The sequence below is a fragment of the Tamandua tetradactyla genome, chromosome 15 (assembly GCF_023851605.1).
Source record: "Tamandua tetradactyla isolate mTamTet1 chromosome 15, mTamTet1.pri, whole genome shotgun sequence".
In the NCBI taxonomy this organism is placed as follows: Eukaryota; Metazoa; Chordata; class Mammalia; order Pilosa; family Myrmecophagidae; genus Tamandua; species Tamandua tetradactyla.
The window spans coordinates 80374310-80397041 of NC_135341.1; the positions used below are offsets into that span (position 1 = coordinate 80374310).

The window sequence follows — 22732 nt, forward strand, 5'->3', positions numbered from 1 at the left end:
ATACCCTAAATTGACTCGAGAACTCACCAAATCAATAAGAGATTCAATTAGTTATGCAAAACTTTCCTACAAAGAAAAGTCCAGGGCCAGATGGCTTCACAGGGGAATTGCTGGAGAAAATATGGAGATACTGGGACACTTATAGACTGCTGGGGGGGGGGGTATGTAATGGTACAGCTGCTGTGGAAGACAGTTTGGAGTTTCCTCAAAAAATTAAATACCAAGTTACTCTACAACCTAACAATTTCACTATTCGGTATATGACCAGAAGATCTAAAAGCAGTGACATGAATAGACATATGCACACCGATCTTCATAGTGCCATCATTATTCACAACTGCCAAAAGATGGAAACGATCAAAGCGTTTATCAACAGAGGAGAAGATAAACAAAATGTGATATATGCATATGGCAGAATATTATGCAGCATTAAGAAGAAATGAGGTCCTGAAGCATGACATGGATGATTCTTGATATAATGCTGAGTGAGATGATTCTGACACAAATGGATAGATACAGTATGACTTCACAAAATATGAACCCCCTAGAAAATGTATACTCAGATTCTTAAAATGTAGAATAGAGGGGACATGAGACAGACAGAAGCTAGAGAAGGGGTACAATTACTTTATATGTACAGACTTGTTAAGGAGGTTGAACTTTTATGTACAGGAATGTTGGTAGTATATTAGTGGAATTATAAGTAATAGTGCCATATTGAAGGTGAATATGATTGAAAGGGGTTGTTTAAAGTCATGATTCTCCCAGTTTAGCACTATAAATATAGTAGTTTTTGTATGAACTATTTCAAAGGTGTGACACTTGTACTTGATCATTTAAAAAATTTATTTTTTTACTGAGAAATAGCCACATGCATACAGTTCAACCTATTATACGAACAATGGTTCACAATATCATCACATAGTTGTGTATTCTTCACCATGATGATTGATAGAATATTTGCATCACTACATGTCATGGTCAGGTTCATGTGTCAACTTGGCCAGGTGGTGGTACCCATTTGTCTGGTTGGAAAAGTGCTGACCTGAGTGCTGCTATGAGGACGTTTCATAGAACTAAATTATGATCATGTTGGCTGCAACCACAGCTGATTCCATCTGTAATCAGCCAAGGGGAGTGCCTCCTGTAATAAGTGATATTTAATCTAATCACAGAAGGTTTTTAAGTAGGATTCAGAAGAGATAGTCTCTCTCTCTTCCTGCTTCAGCCAGCGAGCCTCTTCTATGGAATTCGTCCAGACCCTCCACCGGAGTTGTCAACTTCACAGCCTGCCCTACTGATTCTGGATTCTACATTCCCAAAGTTATGTGAGACAATTGTATAAATTTTATATTTACGGATATTTTCTGTTGATTCTGTTTCTCTAGAGAACCCTAACACACTACAAAAAAAGAAAGAAAAATGCAAAAAGAACTCATACAATCCATACCACTTACCCCTCTCTCTCATTGACCCACAGAATTTCAATCTACTCAATTTTTACCCTTTATCTTTCCTATAATTTATTTAATTATCTTTTTTTCTTTTTAAACTCATCTGTTCATACTCTGGATAAAAGAAAGGAGCATCAGACACAAAGTTTTCACAATCACACCGTCACACTGTAAAAGCTATATAGTTATACAGTTTTCTTCAAGAATCAAGGCTGCTGGAACACAGTTCAACAGTTTCAGTCCCTCCAGTCATTTCAATGTACCATAAACTAAAAAGGGATGTTCATATAATGCATAAGAATAACCTCCAGGATAATCTCCCAACTCTGGAGGTTATTATTGTGATCTCTCAAGCAACTGAAACTTTACTTTGTCTCATTTCTCTCTCCTCCGTTTTGGTCAAGAAGGCCTTCTCATTCCCATGATGCCAGGTCCTGGCTCATCCCTGGGAGTCAGGTCCCATGTCGCCAGGGAGATTTACACCTCTGGGAGTCATGTCCTACGGCGGGGGTGGGGGGGGGTGAGGACACTTACATAGAAAGTTAATAAAAGAGTGGTATATGGGGAAAAAACTACCCATTGCATGCTATGGACCATATTTAACAGGAATACCTTCAACTAGTACCACAATAACACCATGGTAACTAATTGAGGGTAGATAAGAGTTATGGCATGTTTTGGGTTTTCTCTTCGGCATGGGTGTGCCAATCTGTTACCTTTCTCTTTGGAACAATGAAAATTGTCTAAAATTTAGAGTGATTGTACAACCAAGTGAAGATACTGTGAGACACTAGTTTATTTTGGATGGAAAATGCAAGCTATGTGAATATATCTCAACAAAATGTGCAGATTCTAAATAAATAGAGTCAAGTGCTAGACACGTTGTGGAGAGAGGGTAACCCTATTCACTGTTGATAGGAAAGCAGAATGGTGCAGCCCCTCTGGAGGGTAATGTAGCGATCGACAGGAGGTTAAATACAGGTTCACCATACTATTAGAAAATCTTGTTACTAGGAGTATATTCGCAAAAGCTGAAAGCTGGAACTTGAATAGCCATTTGTACACTGATATTTATGAGGACTTTATTTGTGATATCCAGTGGATGGAGGCGGCCAATGGGTACATCAACTGAGAAGGGGAAATTATGGTGTATACATATGATGGAATACTTGTAGCTACAGAAAGAAATAAAGACTTGAGGCATGCAATGAAGTGAATGAACCTTGAGCACATTATGTTGAGCAAAATAAGCCAGAAACAATAGGAGAGTGTATGGTCTCTATTAGAAAATACTTTTAAGAAAACTAGGGCCTAGACTGTAAACTCTTTCAGTAGCCACCATTTATTTCCGGGCTTTAACTTTTATTTTTAAATTCTGAGGTGCTGTGCTCTATGTGTATAACTGGTATTTCCCTGGAACTTTGGGTAACTGTTTGATCCCTAGGAGAGAGAGTTTTGCAGCTCTGAAAGTCAGCATCACTCCATACAGCAACTGTTAAAGAAACTGAAAAAGAAATCAGGCTTTAATTAGAGAGATGAATGAAGCTGATCTGGTTGGGACTAATGTAAATCAGAAAACACAATAAACGATGACAGTGTCTGTAGTAGTTTAGAACTTCACCTACTGTATGAGACCAAAGGAAAAGAGCTTTATTTTGTCCAAAGGTTAAATGTTCTGTAGCATACAATATAAGTCAACCTGTCTAGACAGTTCATTTAAACAAATCAAACTCATGGAGCCCAGAACGGGAATGAGGGCTTGTAATTCTGTATAGCTTAATGTAATACCCAAAGACATCCCAGAGTATTTTGAGCAGATAATTTAAAAACATTGGCAAAGTCCCTTGAGGGACTGCAGAAAACATACAGAACTATTTAATTTCCCTACCAGGGAATTCCTGACACTCTCTCAAGTATTAGGGATTCCCAAGTTAACAGGGCAAGCCTTGATCTTGAGGCGTGCTCTTAAAAAACTTATTTCTGTAACAGGGACGCTAAGCCTACCTATCATTATGCGTAAGAGTCTCCTCTAGAGAATCTCTTTTGTTGCTCAGATGTAGCCCCTCTGTCTCTAAGCCCAATTCTGCAGGCAAAATAATTACCCTCCCCTCTATGTGGGACTTGACTTCCAGGGCTATAAGTCTCCCTGGCAACACAGGACATGATTCCCAGGGATGATCCTGGCCCTGGCATCATGGGGTGGACAATGCCTTCTGGACCAAAAGAGGGAAAAGAAATGTAACAAAATAAGGTATCAGTGGCTAAGAGAGTTCAAATAGAATCTAGAGGCTATTCTGGAGGTTACTCTTATGCAGGTGCAGGTAGCTATTACAAACTGCCAAATATGCCAAACCCCAATCAATAGACTTCCTGAAAACCTGAAACAATACCCAGGGTTCTATCTGAAGTTCTATAACAGTTTCACACACTAAGTTAATTTTTCAGAAACTTAAAAATTCCAAATTGTTCCTATGCCAGACATGCCCTGAAACCTGAAGATACCAGGCACTCCAAGAATATCAACTACTTATATCCCCCTTTGATATGAAATGATATAAAATGATAACACCCCTTTTCAAGTGAAGAAGTTGGAATGTTCATTGCTCAAATATCCCTAAAGATTAGGAAAAGCAGCAAATGAGGAGTTATAACAGAGAAGATAGGATTTAAAAAATGATGGCGACTACTAAATTATTATATTGCAATTTATTGTTAGTCTCTGGTGTACTAGAACAGCTAGGAAATATCTGAAACTGTGGACATGAAATCCATGCCATACTTTGAAGTTTGCTCTACAACTACTTGTAAAACTGTACCTGAAAATTCATCCCTTTTCTGCATATATTTCACAATAAAAAATGTAAAGGGAGAGAGAGAGAGAGAGAGAGAGAGAGAGAGAGAGAGAGAGAGAGAGAGAGCAAATTAGAAGCTTAAAAAAAACAGAGAAATGAATTTTATAAAATAAAGTATCAGTGGCTAAGAGATTTCAAACAGAGTCAAGAGATTATCGTGGAGGTTATTCTTACGCATTGTACAGATATCCACTTTTTAGTTTAAGGCGTATTAGAGTAGCTAGGGGAAGTGTCTGAAACTACAGAGCTGTGTTCCAACAGCCATGTTCCTTGAAGATGAATGAATAATGATATAGCTTTCACGATGTGACTGTGAGATTGCAAAAACCTTGAGTCTGCTGCTCCTTTTAACTATGGTATGGATGAGTAAAAAATATGGATAAAAAATAAATAATAGGGGGAACAAATGTTAAAATAAATTGAGTAGATTGAAATACCAGTGATCAATGATAGGGACTAGTATGGGGTATAGAAAAAATACGGGGAACAAATGTTAATATATATCGGGTAGATGGAAATACTAGTGGTCAATGAGAGGGAGGGGAAGGGATATGGTATGTATGAGTCTTTTCTTTTTATTTCTTTTTCCGGGGTGATCGAAAATATTCTAAAGAAATGATCATGGTGATGAATATACAACTATGTGATGATACTGTGAGCCATGATTGGACACCAAGAATGGAATGTTCATATGTTAAGAATGTTCATGTTTATATGTTGTTTTGTGAATTAAAAAAAAAAACATTTCCTGGTGTCATGATTTTGAGAAACTGTGGTAAAACCATATGCATGTTAGCCATTCTTCGTACTCGGCAGAAACTGATGAAGAAAAAAGCTAACTCTTTAATGGATAAAGAGTAACTGTATGGCAACATGGTTAGTGAAAGTTACATTAAAACTTATTTTACTTATAAATTATATATATATGTTAAAATTATACATAAAATTATATATAATAGGCTTTCCATTAAAGTTTGTATATAACACAAACTAATTACATTTTCCTGTTGCTTTAAAGTACAGTATTATTGGTAATGCTGATTCATCTCCAACTGACTTCAACATTGCTCCTAATTATTTCTCGGAAGAATTTTCTGCCTGCTAACCACTCTGTCAAATAGTTAAATGCACTAGAGTACACTGTGCATTGGAATTTATAGACTCCTTTTATGAAAAATAATTTATAATGCAAATAATCATCCCAAGTTGAGCCCCACATTTCCAAATACTCTATAGCGATTTCAGATCTGCTAAAAAGAGAGCTAGTCATTACTGAATCTTGAAGAGCATACAAAAACAAGCAAAAAAACTGGTAAGATTCCTTCACCAAGAATAAATATTCTGAGATTTCTTACATGTTTCAATTCTCTGCCTTAAATAACTAACTCGCAATTAGACTATTCATTCCATATACTTACAGGGAGAGGAACCATACTTCTCAGTTTACCTAGGATGTTTTAGACTATGCTTGTTGCCTGGAAATAATTATCAATAGCATCCTTGTCACAATGGAAAGTACAATAAATCATATGGCCATATTACATACAGGGGAACCTGGACTCATACTCAAGTAGCAATTATCCATCCGGGGCCAAGATGGCAGCTTAGCAATGTGCGCGTTTTAGTTCGTCCTCCAGAACAACTACTAAATAACCAAAAACAGTACAGAACAGCCCCCGGAGCCACGTAAGTGATCAGACACACAGCGTACCCCAGTCTGGACCAGTTGGACCAGCTGAAAGCCTCCCCAAAACCATGAGTTCCCCAAGCCACAGTGGCCGGTGCCTGGCACCCCTCCCCAACAGGCGGCTTCCCAGAGGGAAAGGAAAGAGACTCTAAACCTGGTCAAGGTGGAGGTCGCTCATTGGGCTCACAGAAAAAGAGGAAAGGGGAGGAAATGGAGGTTTTAGTGGCTGTGTTTCTATGGAGACTTGGCAGCCTCTGGATCCAGGGCGGGACTTCTTGGGATGCAACTCCCCCAGGCATAGGCAGAAACAGGCTGCCTTCCGGGCTGTCTCCCACCTGTGCCTTCCCCAGGGGAGGGGGGAAGCCCAACTCAGGTAGAATCCCTCTCTCAAGGAATTCAGACCCCAGCGCCTGGCAATTTGGATCCATTAAAACAAGACTACAACCTCTCCTCTGTCTCCACCACACCCCCAGCAGGGAGACTCTGCCAAAGTTAAAAGTGCCACAACGTCTTTTGCTAGTGCGAACCGCAGGCAGACGTGCCACATACTGGGCAGGATAAGAAAAACAGAGCCCAGAGACTACACAGGAAAGTCTTTTAACCCGCTGGGTCTCACCCTCAGGGAAAACTGAGGCAGGTGACTCCTTCCCGCTGATAGGAGGCCAGTTTAGTACGGGAAAACCCGGCTGGAGTCTATAGTACCTACGTAGACACTCCTAAGGGTGGGGAGGGAAACGGCACCATACAAGCAGGGAAAGAAACAAGAAAACAAGAACTGAAAAATTATCGTCTGTTAAACAAAACCTAAGCTGGAGGTCCAGAAAAAGCTGAACTGAAGGTCAAAGAACAGACAGACAACAAATTCATCTAGCAAGAAAACCCTAGTTAAGAGAAGTGAAAACAATCCCCAGAATAAACTAATTAAGATAATTTAATGTATAGACATCAGCAAAAAATAACAAATCACAGCAGGAAAATTGAAGATATGGCCCAGGCAAAGGAACAAACCAATAGTTGAAATGAGATACAAGAGCTGAAACAACTAATTCAGAATATATGAACAGACATGGAAAACCTCATCAAAAACCAAATTAATGAATTGAGGGAGGATATGAAGAAGGCAAGGAATGAACAAAAAGAAAAAATGGAAAGTCTGAAAAACAAATCATGGAACTTATAGTGATGAAAGGTACAGTAGAAGAGATGGAAAAAACAATGGAAACCTACAATGGTAGATTTCAAGAGACAAAGGTTAGGATTAGTGAACTGGAGGATGGAACATCCGAAATCCGACAAGATACAGAAACCATAGGGAACAAAATGGAAAAATATGAGTAGGGACTCAGGAAACTGAATGATAATATGAAGTGTACAAATATACGTGTTGTGGGTGTTGCGGAAGGAGAAGAAAAGGGAAAAGGAGGAGAAAAACTAATGGCAGAAATTATCACTGAAAATTTCCCAACTCTTATGAAAGACCTAAAATTACAGATTCAAGAAGTGCAGTGTACACCAAAGAGAATAGATCCAGATAGATGTTCTCCAAGATACTTACAAGTCAGAATGTCAGAGGTCAAAGAGAAAAAGAAGATCTTGAATACAGGAAGAGAAAAGCAATCCATCACATACAAGGGAAACCCACTAAGACTATGTGTAGATTTCTCAGCAGAAACCATGGAGGTGAGAAGACAGTGGGATGATATATTTAAATTACTAAAAGAGAAAAACTGCCAACCAAGAATTCTATACACAGCAAAACTGTTCTTCAAAAATGAGGGAGAAATGAAAACATTTTCAGACAAAAATTCACTGAAAAAATTTGTGACCAAGAGAACAGCTCTGCAAGAAATACTAAAGGGAGCACTAGAGACAGATATGAAAACACAAAAGAAAGAGGTGTGGAGAAGAATGCAGAAAGAAGGAAAATTAGATATGACATATAAAATACAAAAGGCAAAATGGTAGAAGAAAGTACTACCCATACAGTAATAACACTAAATGTTAATGGATTGAACTCCACAATCAAAAGACATCGGCTGGCAGAATGGATTAAAAAACAGGATCCTTCTATATGCTGTCTACAGGAAACACATCTTAGAACCAAAGATAAATATAGGTTGAAAGTGAAAGGTTGGGAAAAGATATTTCATGCAAATAACAACCAGAAAAGAGCAGGAGTAGCTATACGAATACCCAACAAATTAGGCTTCAAATGTAAAACAGTTAAAACAGACAAAGAAGGATACTATCTACTAATAAAAGGAACAATTCAACATGAAGACATAACAATCATAAATACTTATGCACCGAACCAGAATGCCCCCAAATACATGAGGCAAACACTGAAAAGGGAAATACACACATCTACCATAATAGCTGGAGACTTTAACTCCCCACTCTCATCAATGGACAGAACATCTAGACAGAGGATCAATAAAGAAACAGACAATTTGAATATGACAATAAATGAGCTGGACTTAACAGACACTTCTAGGACATTACACCCCACAACAGCAGGATACACCTTTTTCTCAAGTGCTCATGGATCATTCTCAAAGACAGACCATATGCTGGGTCACAAAGCAAGTCTCAACAAATTTAAAAAGATTGAAATCATACACAACACTTTCTCAGATCATAAGGGAATGAAGTTGGAAATCAATAATAGGCAAAGAGACAGAAAATTCACAAATATGTGGAGGCTACACAACACACTCTTAAACAACCAGTGGGTCAAGGAAGAAATTACAAGAGAAATCAGTAAATATCTCGAGGCGAACGAAAATGAAAACACAACATATCAAAACTTATGGGATGCAGCAAAGGCAGTGCTAAGAGGAAAATGTATCGCCCAAAATGCCTATATCAAAAAAGAAGAAAGGGCAAAAATTCAGGAAATAACTGTCCACTTGGAAAAACTGGAGAAAGAACTGCAAACTAACCCCAAAGCAAGCAAAAGGAAAGAAATAACAAAGATTAGAGCAGAAATTAATGAAATTGAGAACATGAAAACAATTGAGAAAATCAATAAAACCAGAAGTTGGTTCTATAAGAAAATCAATAAGATGGGTCCTTAGCAAGGCTGACAAAAATAAGAAGAGAGAAGATACAAATAAATGAGATCAGAAATAGAAGAGGAGACACAATCACTGACCCCACAGAAATTAAGGAGGTAATAACAGGATACTAGAACAACTTTATGCTAATAAATACAACAATGTAGATGAAATGGACAACTTCCTAGAAAGGCATGAACAACCAACTTTGACTCAAGGAGAAACAGATGACCTCAACAAACCAATCACAAGTAAAGAAACTGAATCAGTCATTCAAAAGCTTCCCAAAAAGAAAAGTCCAGGACCAGACGGCTTCACATGTGAATTCTAACAAACATTCCAGAAAGAATTAGTATCGATCCTGCTCAAAATCTTCAAATAAATTGAAGTGGAGGGAAAGCTACCCAATTCATTCTACAAAGCCAACATCAACCTCATACCAAAACCAGGCAAAGATATCACAAAAAAAGAAAACTACAGACCAGTCTTTCTAAGAATATAGATGCAAAAATGCTCAACAAAATTCTAGTAAATTCAATCCAGCAACACACTAAAAGAATTATACATCATGACCAAGTAGGATTCATCCCAGGTATGCAAGGATGGTTCAACATAAGAAAATCAATTAATGTAATACACCATATCAACAAATCAAAGCAGAAAAATCACATGATCATCTCAACTGATGCAGAGAAGACATTTGACAAGATTCAACATCCTTTCCTGTTAAAAACACTTCAAAGGATAGGAATACAAGGGAACTTCCTTAAAATGATAAAGGGAATATATGAAAAACCCACAGCTAATATCATTCTCAATGGGGAAAAACTGAAAACGTTCCCCTAAGATCAGGAACAAGACAAAGATGTCGACTATCACCACTGTTATTCAACACTGTGTTGGAAGTTCTAGCCAGAGCAATTAGACAAGAAAAAGAAATACAAGGCATCAAAATTGGAAAGGAAGAAGTAAAACTATCACTGTTTGCAGATGATATGATACTATATGTCAAAAACCTGAAAAATCCACAGAAAAACTAATAGAGCTAATAAACGAGTATAGCAAAGTGGCAGGTTACAAGTTCAACATTCAAAAATCTGTAGTGTTTCTATACAATAGCAATGAACAATTTGAGGGGGAAATCAAGAAACGAATTCCATTTACAATTGCAACTAAAAGAATAAAATACTTAGGAATAAATTTAACTAAAGAGACAATAGACCTATACAAAGGAAACTAGAAGAAACTGTTAAAAGAAATCACAGAAGACCTAAATAAATGGAAGGGCATACTGTGTTTATGAATTGGAAGACTAAATATAGTTAAGATGTCAATTCTACTCAAATTGATTTACAGATTCAACGCAATACCAATCAAAATCCCAACAACTTACTTTTCAGAAACAGAAAAACCAATAAACAAATTTATCTGCAAGGGCAGGGTGCTTCAAATTGCTAAAAGTACCTTGACGAAAAAAAAAGAAGCTGGAGGTCTCACACTGCCTGACTTTAAGGCATATTACGAAGCCACAGTGGTCAAAACAGCATGGTACTGGCATAAAGATAGATATATTGACCAATGGAATCGAACAGAGTGCTCAGATATAGACCCTCTCATCTATGGACATTTGATCTTTGATAAGGCAGTCAAGCCAACTCACCTGGGACAGTCTCTTCAATAAATGGTGCCTAGAGAACTGGATATCCATATGCAAAAGAATGAAAGAAGACCCGTATCTCACACCCTATACAAAAGTTAACTCAAAATGGATCAAAGATCAAAACATCACGTCTAAGACCATAAAACAGTTAGAGGAAAATGTAGGGATATATCTTATAAATCTTATACTTGGAGGTGGTTTTATAGACCTTACACCTAAAGCAAGAGCACTGAAGAAAGAAAGAAAGAAATGGGAACTCCTCAAAATCAAACACTTTTGTGCATCAAAGAACTTCATCAAGATAGTAAAAAGACAGCCTACACAATGGGAGACAATATTTGGATGTGACATATCAGATAAAGGTCTAGTAACCAGAATTTATGAAGAGATTGTACAACTCAACAACAAAAAGACAGCCAATCCAATTACAAAATGGGAAAAAGATTTGAACAGACACTTCTCAGAAGAGTAACTATAAATGGCCAAAAGGCACATGAAGAGATGCTCAACGTCCCTGGTCATTAGAGAAATGCAAATCAAAACCACAATGAGATATCATCTCACACCCACTAGAATGGCCATTATCAACAAAACAGAAAATGACAAGTGCTGGAGAGGATGTGGAGAAAGAGGCACACTTATTCAATGTTGGTGGGAATGTCAAATGGTGCAACTGCTGTGGAAGGCAGTTTGGCAGTTCCTCAAAAAGCTGAATATAGAATTGCCATATGACCCAGCAATACTGTTGCTAGGTATCTACTCAGAGGACATAAGGGCAAAAGACACAAATGGACATTTGTACACCAATGTTTATAGCAGCATTATTTACAATTGCAAGGAGTTGGAAACAGCCAAAATGTCCATCAACAGATGAGTGGCTAAACAAACTGTGGTATACACATACGATGGAATACTATGCAGCTTTAAGATAGAATAAACTTATGAAGTATGTAACAACATGGATGGACCTTGAGAACATTATGCTGAGTGAGACTAGCCAAAAACTAAAGGGCAAATACTGTATGGTCTCATTGATATGTAACTGACATTAGTGAATAAACTTGGAATATTTTGTTTGTAACAGAGACCATCAAGAGATAGAAATAGGGTAAGATATTGGGTAACTGGAGCTGAAGGGATACATACTGTGCAACAGGACTGGATACAAGAACTCAGAAATGGACAACACAATACTAGTTAACTGTAATACAATTATGATAAAACACTGAATGAAGCCGCATGTGAGAATGATAGAGTGAGGAGGGCTGGGGACAAAAATGAAAGCAGAAAGAAAAATAGATGTTAAAGATCGAGATGGTATAATCTAGGAATGCCTGGAGTGTATAATAATAGTGACATGTACAAGGTACAATTTTAAAAATGTTTTTGCGTGAGGAAGAAGAAAGGAATGTCATTATTGTAGGGTACTGAAAATAGATGGTAATTAATATTTTAAAATGTCACCTTCTGTGTGAGACTAAAGCAAAAAATGTTTATTTGTTACAAAATTTATATTTTGACTAGTGCATTTCCTAATAAAACTTATATAGATAGTTTGATTGAACGCCATAAGTACTTGGAATCTCAGGTAGGGCATGAGATTTTGCTGGTTTGTCCAGAATGAAGCCCCGATGAATCCCAGAGTGATTCGATCAGTGAGTGGAAAAGTATCTGCAAATCCCCCTTCGGGGAGATGTGAGAACGGGGAGAAATTCAACTTCCCCAAGTTGAATTCTAGATATTCTCACAAGCAGTATGGACAACTAAAGCTATAGGCAGAGCCCCCAGTCTTGGGGTTTGTTCATATGAAACCTAACCCCGCAAAGGATAGGTCAAGTCTACTTAAAGTTTAGGACTAAGAGTCACCCCAAAGAGAGCCTCTTTTGTTGCTCAGATGTGGCCCCTCTCTCCAGCCAACACAACGAGTAGTCTCACCACCCTGCCCCTATCTGTGGGAGACATGACTCCCAGGGGTGTGGACCTTCCTGGCAACATGGGACAAAGATTTTGGAATGAACGGAGACTCTAGAATGAGATGAGACTTAGCATCAAGGGATTGAGAAAACCTTCTGGACCAAAAGGGGGAAGAGTAAAATGAGACAAAGTGTCAGTGGCTGAGAGATTCCAAACAGAGTCGAGAGGTTATCCTGGAGGTTATTCTTATGCATCAAGTAGATATCATCTTGTAATTCAAGATGTAATGGAGAGGCTGGAGCTAACTGACTGAAAATGTAGAGCTGTGTTCCAGTAGCCATGTTTCTTGAGGATGACTCAATAATGATACAGCTGTCACAATGTAACTGTGCGACTGTGAAAACCTTGTGTCTGATGCTCCTTTTATCTGCCTTGTCAACAAAGGAGTAGAACATATGGAATAAAAATAAATAATAGGGGGAACAAATGCTAACATAAATTTAGTTTGAAATGCTAGTGATCAATGAAACCAAGGGGTAAGGGGTATGGTAGGTATAATCTTTTTTTTATCTTTTCTTTCTTTCCTGTGTTCATTTTATTTCTTTTTCTATTGTCTTTTTATTTCTTTTTCTGAATTAATGCAAATGTTCTAAGAAATGATGAATATGCAACTAAGTGATGATATTGTGAATTACAGATTATGTATGTGGTTTTATTTTGTTTCTTTATTTTTTAATTAATAAATAAATGAAAAAAATAAAAAGGTATCAGTTATCCTACTATTTATCATGCACCTAAAATATACAAGGCATACAGTCAGCTGAGATCAGTTACTGGTATAAAGGTTGTGATGACTTAAAAAAGTCACTTTTTGGTACAAAAAGAAATGAAAACCAATACTCAGGTTAGGCAGATCTCCTCATATATAAAATGGGGAGAGTTCTCTGGAGACTGTAAGAGCTCTTTCAAATCAATATTTTACAATTCTATTATTAAAATGTTACTTTATTTCCCAGTAAAACAAAGACTGATAATCAGTTGAGTTAATACCAATAAATTGATCTGTAATACTGTAATAAGATGCGCTCATCCTACTTTGATTTTTAAGGACTCTTTCAATTAGACATTTTATGAGTCTATTACTAAAATAATACTAATTAACATGTTGTAGTAAAACAGAAAGTCCTAGAATGACACCATATGAATCTCATCATAGTATATGAATACAAAATCACTAAGCATTCAACTCTAGGTGTGGAGTGGTGGGGGTGGTAGAGGCTAGTATGACAATATTAGAAGAGAAATGTTAATAAAGAATGTTTCTTGTGACACAAGAAACATATATATAAAGACCAATATAAGGACCATCAATCAACCAGATACCCTTAAATATGATTTGCAGCTGCTTTTGCAGCTAACAAGAATGCCATATCGAAGGATTGGAAATATATTTTAATGCTTTTGTAACACTTTAAACAAAGCAGCAAACACAGAAATATAGCAATAACACCTGAAAATAGAGCAATAACAAGCATTAGAAATTATTAGCTTAAATAAAAGATGAGAATCTTTTTTGAAAGAAATATTTTTAATAAACCAAAAAAGAAAAGCCTTTGTGCTTTTAGAGATCCAAAACATTTTCCTTCAATTAATTCAGTTAGCCTAGATAATTATATTCCCTAAACTTTACAGTAAACAGTATTTTGTCCCATTCCCCTAAAACCTAAGCAGGCTGTAATTTAACACGCTCTATTGCAAGTGTGATATTTACTAGGTATTTAATATATTATTCTAAAATTACACAGCCATTTTGTATTTTACTCTATAAGAGATCCACATTACCTTTGATAAGAAAATAGTATTTTAAGTCCTTACTACTCAAAGGCTGAACCTTAGACAAAAAGCATAAGCAACACTGAGAGCTTGTTAGAACAGTAAAATCTCAGGCCCCACCTCAGAGCCACTGAATCAGAATTGGCACTTTAACAAGATCCCCAGGTGATTTGTATGCACATTTGAAACACGGCTTTTATACACACTCTTCACTCAAATGTGACTCTCCAGCTGGTTTTCTGTTTGACTTTCCTATTCATTTCCAATTTTCTTACAAAATGGCAGCAAATCGTTCTCTACTTTTCGGCTCTGCTTTGCTCCACGGTCCCTCATTCCACCACACTTCTCTCTGACTGTTATTTTCATATAGGCTGCTTATATATTTCACTTTTCCTCATTCTTCAGAGTTCTTTCAGCACTCTCAAACATGAATCTTCATACCACCTTTCCAAGTTTCTTTTCTTCCCTGACATTATGACATAACCAAAATCACTTTATTTTCCTCAAACAAAACTGAGTTCTAATGTCTAGATTTTCTTCACTTCCCTTACAACAATGTTCCCTGTAAATTCTAAGCCATAAACTGCATTTATTTAGGATCTCTTTAGGTTTATTCTAAAATTTATTAATTCTCCTAATTGTCATGCCAGCATTAAGTAATACAGTTCTAGTATCAAAAGCATTTTATTGGGCAAATCAAAGTTCACCTGTGAGAACGGATTCTGATAGTTAATATATTATTTTAGTTGCAAAACTGTTTAAGTGATAACTGACTATGGTACATGGAAATATTGCTATGATGGTTGTAAAGTTACTCATTAAAACATTTTAAGTTTTTTCTCTTAATTCAATTTTCAAATAAGTCAGGACAAACATTTATCAGAGTGAAAACTTTTTACAAATTAGTTAAATAATGTAATAAATGCTAAAGACACAGGTGGAGGAAAGTGGGAATGGGGAATTAATGTTTAATGGGACGTAGAGTTTCTGTTTGGATGACAGAAAAGTTTTGGAAATAAATGGTGATGATGAGAGCACAACATTGTGAAGGCATATTGAATTCTATACTAAAAGTGGTTAAAATGGGAAATTTTATGTTGTATATATGTTACCACTATAAAAAAAGAATTAATTATAGTGAATTTAAACAACAAAAGAAAGACACAAATTCAAGTAAAACAAAAAGCAACACTTTTAAAAAGTATGCAATACTGTGATATTGTAAAATTTGAATAGTTGCTACACTAATTTCAGTGCTGACATACACCTACATTGAACATTCAGAAAAAAAGGTGAAAAACTAATTGCATTGCCAGCCATTTTATGGACATTAATTTTATAAGGAAGAGCCCTGTTTTCATTTGATTGAAAATTAACTAATTACAATGAATTAAATAACAATCTTATTTATATAATATAATACAAAAAAAGAGAGAGGAATTTATGTTAAAATACTCTTACCTCACTTTCAAGAAAGAAAAGTACCAACATCCTAATGAGGTTCCCATTTGGACTGTTCCTTCCCCTTCTTTTTGCTAATGCTTCTTCTGCTTGTGGGTCATGTCTACTAAACAGCCTGAAAAGTAATAATAAAACATGAGCATTACAAATCTACTTGGATAAGTTTCAGTCTTTCCCCCTCACTACACAAATTATTTCAGTGTTTAAAAAGAAGAATAGAAACTATCACAATCAGGTTACTGATCCATTTCAACACAACAGTATGAAACTGATGTTCTTGTAGGTCAAAAATGGTTGGGCATTAAGAATTTCATATAGTTAAGCTTCATATAAAATGAAAAGGAATCATTTTTACTGATATTAACTAATGGGTTCCTGGGTCAAGATGGCTGCTTAGCAATGTGCGTGTTTTAGTTCGTTCTCCAGAACAGCTACTAAATAACCAGAAACAGTACAGAACAGCTCCTGGGGCAACATCAGTGACTGGACAACAGCCTACCCAGTCTGGACCAGCTAGACCGGCTGCGAGCCTCCCCAGAACTGTGAGTTCCCCAAATCACGGCAGCCGGTGCCCCTCCCCCACAAGCTGCTTCCCAGAGGGGAAAGGAAAGAGACTTTACCAGCAGCAGGGACTGAGCCCAAACAAACGCCAATTGTGGGATTAATTAACAAATTCTGACTACTAAAAATAGGCCCCCAGCTCAGGTGAACCTGGTCAAAGCGGAGGTCGCTCATTTTTGCCCCTGAGCCAAGGGAGCAGGGCTGATGGAAAAAGAAACAGAGGTTTTTGTGGCTGTGTTTCTACAAAGGCGTGGCTGTGTTTCTACAAAGGCTTGGCTGCCTTTGGATACAGCAGCAGGACTTCTCAGGCTGCAACTGCCCCAGGCATAGGCAGAAACAAGCTCATTTGAGGGCTTGCCTGTGCCTTCCCCAGGGTAGGGGTGAAGCCCAACTCAGGTGGAATCCCTACCTTAAGGAATTCAGACACCAGGGCTTGGTAATTTGAAGCCATTAAAACCAGCCTACAACCTCTCCTTTGTCTCCACCACATCCCCAGCAGGGAGAGTCTGCCAAAGTTAAAAGTACTGCATCATTTTATGCTGGTGGGACCTGCAGGCAGACAAATGCCACATACTGGACAGGATAAGAAAAACAGAGTCCAGAGTCTTCACAGGAAAGTCTTTCAACCTGCGTAGTCTCACCCTCAGTGAAAACCGACACAGGTGACTCTTTCCTCCTGATAGGAGGCCAGTCTGGTCTAGGAAAATCTGGCTGGGGTCTATAATACCTAAGTAGACCCTCCTAAGGGTGGGGGGAAAAAGGTACCATACAAGCAGGGCAAGAAACAAGAAAACAAGAACTGAAAAATTCCACTCTGTTAAACAAAACCTAAGCTAGAGGTCCGGAAAAAGCTTTGACTGAATGTCAAAGAACAGATAGACAACAAAAGCATCCACCAAGAAAACCCTACATAAAAGAAGTCAAAGCAATCTCCAGAATAAACTAACGAAGGTAATTAAATGCCTAGATGCCAGCAAAAAATAACAAATCAGTTATTTTTTGGAACAGTCCAAATATAGACACTAAGAAAACTGGAGATATGGCCCAGTCAAAGGAACAAACCAACAATTTAAATGAGATACAGGAGCTGAAACAATTAATTCAGAATATATGAACAGAAATGGAAAACCTCATCAAAAACCAAATCAATGAATTAAGGGAGGATATAAAGAAGGCAAGGAACGAACAAAAAGAAGAAACAAAGTCTGAAAAAACAAATCACAGAATTTATGGGAATGAAAGGCACGGCAGAAGAGATGAAAAAAAAACAATGGAAACCTACAATGGTAGATCTCAAGAGGCAGAAGAGAGGATTAGTGAACTGGAGGATGGAACATCTGAAATACGACAAAAAAAAGAAAATATAGGGGGAAAAATGGAAAAATATGAGCAGAGACTCAGGGAATTGAATGACAATATGAAACGCACGAACATACGTGTTGTGGGTATCCCAGGAGGAGAAGAGAAGGGAAAAGGAGGAGAAAAACTAATGGAGTAAATTATCACTGAAAATTTCACATTTTCACATCAGCCCCCAATCCATAAAGGCATAACATGACCTGCTGCGACAGTTCTACACATGTGCACAAAGAGCCTCGTGCCTTTTGCATACACCAGAGTTATGACCCCCAGACCAGTGCACATGCACAGCTTCATTGTCCCTGACTGTTGGGCACCCATGTCCACAAACATCAGTGTAACATCACCAATCTGCACCTATAACTGCCCTGAAACAAATCATTGCACTGAGTGCCCCACTCTGTAACCTGCTCCCTGCTGTACAACCATCCTGCAAATACAAGTCTAAATTATCGAAAAGAAATCAACTCCTAAAGTAAATCAATCAAGATATTTACATGTTGGGAAGACAGCAGATCACGAAGCATATCACAATGCAGACAGATATAGCCCTACCTAATGACCAAATAAAACACCAGAAGAGATGCAGACACTGGAACTACTAATCAGAGATGTTCAAACAACTCTACTTAATAAAATAAGTGGGATATAACAAATGACATAAAGGAGATCAAGAACACAGCAGAAGAGCATAAAAAGGAATTTGAAAGAAAAAACAGAAAAATAGCAGACATCACAGAGATTAAAAACTCTGTTGACCAAATCAAGAACATACTAGAGGCACACAACACCAGATTTGAAGAGACAGAAGAAGGAATAAGTGATATACAGGACAGGATAACTGACTTTGAAAACTCAAAACAGCAAATGGCAAAAAAGATGGAAAAATTGAATTGGATCTCAGGGAAATAATATACAAAACAAAGTGCACGAACATAAGAATTACTGGTGTGTCCCAGAAGGAGAGACCAGTAAAGGGCTAGGAAAAGTAGATGAGATTTTAAAGGGGGAAAATTTCCCAACCCTCATAAAGGACATAAATATACAAGTCAAAAAAGCCCAATGAACTCCAAAAAGAATAAATCCAAATAGGCTTTCCCCAAGACACAAACCAATCAGTCTATCATATGCTGAAGAGAAGCAGAAAATCCTGCAAGTGGCAAGTGAAAAACATTCTACTACATAAAAGGGAAACCAAATAAGACTGAGTTCGGACTACTTAACTTTGCACCCTGGAGGTGAGAAGGCAGTATGATATATTCAAGATTTTGAAAAAGAAAGACTTCGAGCCAAGAACTCTGTACCCAGTTAAACTGTCCTTCAAAACTGAAGTACAGAGTAAAGTTTTCACAGACAAAAAATTCTGAAAGAACTTGTCAACCAGAGACCAGCCCTACAAGAAATACTAAAAGGAGTTCTGCCAGATGAAAAAAAAGAACAGGAGAGGGAGGTCTGGAGGAGGGCACAGAATTGAAGGGTATCACTGAGGGTAATTTTAAAAATACAAAGACAAAGAGGGAATAGAATACATAGATCTGACAAATAAAATAAAAAAGATAAGATGATGGGTTCAAGAAAAGCTTATTCAGTAATAACTTTGAACGTTAACAGACTAAACATACCAATTAAAAGATACAGATTGGCGGAACGGATTAAGAAACATAATCCAGCTATACGATGCTTACAAGAGACTCATCTTAGACACAAGGATACAAATAGATTGAAAGTAAAAGGATGGAAAAAGATTTTTCATGCAAGTTGTAACCAAAAGAAAGCAGGAGTAGCTATACTAATATCGGACAAAGTAGGCTGTAAATGTAAAGACATCATAATAGATAAAGAAGGACACTATATACTAATTAAAGGGTCAATTCACCAAGAAGATATAACAATCATAAATGTTTATGCTCCCAGTCAAGGAGCTCCAAAATACACGAGACAGACACATTGGCAAAAACGAACGGAGCGATAGGTATTTCAACAACAGTAGTAGGAGACTTCAATACACCTCTCTCCTCAATAGACAGAACAACCAAACAAAAGATCAACAAGGAAATAGAGAAGTTAAAGAACTTGATAGATGAATTAGCCCTAACAGACATATATAGGTCACTCCACCCCAAAGCACAAGGATATACATTCTTCTCTAGTGCTCATGGAACATTCTTCAGGATAGATCATATGCTGGGGCATAAAACAGGTCTTCATAAATTTTTAAGCACTGGAATTATTTAAAGCACTTTCTCTGATAACAATGGGATGACGATGGATCTCAATAATCACCAAAGAATGAGAAAATTGTCAAATATATGGAGATTAAATAACATACTCTTAAACAACAAGTGAATAGAAGAAGAAATTGCTAAAGAAATCAGTAGCTATCTGGAGATGAATGTAAATGAGAATACAAGTTATCAGAACTCATGGGATGTGGCAAAGGTTGTGCTGAGAGGGGAATTTATCACCCTAAATGCCTACATTAAAAAACAACAGAGAGCAAAAATCGAGGACTTAGCACACTCGGAGGAACTCGAGAAAGAACAGCAATCTAACCCCAAAGCAAATAGAATAAGAGAAATAACAAAGATTAATGCAGAGATAAATGAATAGGAGAACAAAAGAACAATAGAAAGAATCCATAAAACCAAAAGCTGCTTCTTTGAGAAAATCAATAAAATTGATGGGCTACTAGCAAGACTGGCCAAAAAAAAAGAGAGAGAGAGGATGCAAATAAAAAAAATCAGAGATGAGAAGAGGTGTGTTACCACAGACCCTGAAGAACTAAATCAGAAGAGGATACTATGAACAACTACACACCAACAAACTAGACAACTTAGACGAAATGGATAAATTCCTGGAGACACACAAACAAGATATACTGACTTAAGAAGAAACAGAAGATTTCAACAAACTAATCACCAGTAAAGAGATCCAATCAGTCATCAAAAATCTTCCTACAAAGAAAAGCCCAGGGCCAGATGTCTTCCCAGGGGAATTTTATCAAACATTTCCAAATGAACTAATACCAATCAATCCTGCTTAAACCTTCCAAAAAATTGAGGAAAAAGGAACTCTACCTAACTCACTTTATAAAGCTAATATCACTTTAATTCCAAAACTGGGTAAAAATGTTCTAAGAAAGGAAATCTACAGGTCAATCTCTCTAATGAACACATATGCAAAAATTCTCAATAAAATATTAGCAAATCAAATCCAACAACACATTAAAAGAATTATCACCATGACCACGTGGTGGTTACATCAGGAACACAAGGATGGTTCAACACAAGAAAATCAACTGATGTAATACAGCACATTAACAAATCAAAAGGAAAAAAATCACATGATCATCTGAACTGATGTTGAAAAAGCATTCGACAAAATTCAGCATCCTTTTCTGATAAAAACATTCCAAAAGATAGAAATCAAAGGTAACTACTACAATATGATAAAGGGAATATATGAAAAACCAATACCAGCATTGGACTCAATGGAGAGAAACTGAAACTGAAAGCTTTCCCCCAAAATCAGGAACAAGACAAGGACGCCCACTGTCACCACTACTATTCAACAAAGTACTAGAAGTTCTAGCTAGAGCAAACAGGCAGGACAAAGATATAAAAGGCATCCAAATGGGAAAGGAAGAAGTAAAACTCTCATTATTTGCAGATGATATGATACTATAATTGGAATATCCTGAGAAATCTACAGCAAAGTTACTTGAGCTAATAAATTCAGCAAGGTGGCAGGACATAAAAATTAATATAAAATTAATGTGCAAAAATCAGTAACATTTCTACACACAAGCAATGATCTAGCTGAGGAGTCAGTTAAGGAAAAAAATTCCATTCCAAATAGCAACTAAAAGAATCAAGTGCTTAGGAATGAACTTCACTAGGGATGTAAAGGACTTGTACACGGCAAACTACAAAACACTGCTAAAAGAAATCAAAGAAGATCTAAATACGTGAAAAGACATTCCCTGCTCATGGATAGGAAGACTAAATATAGTTAAGATGTCAATTCTCCCCAAATTGATCTATAGACTCAACGCAATACCAACCAAAATTTCAACAACTTACGATGAAGACTTGAATTCATCTGGAAGGGAAAAAGAACCCGAATAGCTAAAAGCATCCTAAAAAAGAACAAAGTGGAAGGATTAACACTCCCTTACTTTAAAACTTGTTAGAAAGCCACAGTGGTTAAAACAGCATGTGCTGGCACAAAGACAGATGCACTGACCAATGGAAGCAAATCGATAGTACAGAAATAGACCACCAAATCTACGGTCAACTGATTTTGACAAGTCCCCCAAATTCTGTGAATCGGGACAAAATAGTCTTTTCAATAATTGGGCATGGAAGAACTGGATATCAATAACCAAAAGAAAAAACCCCTATCTTACACCCTACACAAAAATTAACTCAAAGTGGATCAAACAGCTAAATATAAGAACTAGCACTATAAAGCTTCTAGAAGAAAATGTAAGGAAACATCTTCAAGACCTAGTAATAAGAAGTAGCTTCCTAAACTTTACACTCAAAGCACAAGCAACAAAAGAAAAAATGGATTAATAGGAACTCCTCAAAATCAAATGCTTTTGCACCTCAAAAGAGTTTGCCAAAAAAGTAAACAGGCAGCCAAGTCAATGGGAGAAAATATTTGGAAATCATATAACAGACAATTATGATTTGTTACATATACAAAGAAATCATACAACTCAACAATAAAAGAACAAACAACCCGATTATAAAATGGGCTAAAGAAATGAATAGGTATTTTTCTGAAGAGCAAATACAGATGGCTCAAAAGCACAGGAAGAGATGCTCATTTTCATTGGCTATAAGCACCTATAAGAATGGCTGCTATTCGGGTGGGTCACAGTGGCTCAG

The 22732-nt window shown here is 37.0% G+C and overlaps 1 protein-coding gene across 11 annotated transcripts in view; it reads right to left on the minus strand.

Moving 5' to 3' along the window:
• Positions 1-22732, minus strand: part of STAG1 (STAG1 cohesin complex component) — a 496328-nt gene that overhangs the window by 121404 nt on the left and 352192 nt on the right. For all 11 annotated transcript variants that reach the window (XM_077130207.1, XM_077130206.1, XM_077130208.1 and 8 more), the window contains one exon: positions 15918-16032. In XM_077130207.1, the coding sequence (XP_076986322.1) occupies positions 15918-16032 (115 nt within the window). The remainder of the gene's footprint in view (positions 1-15917; positions 16033-22732) is intronic.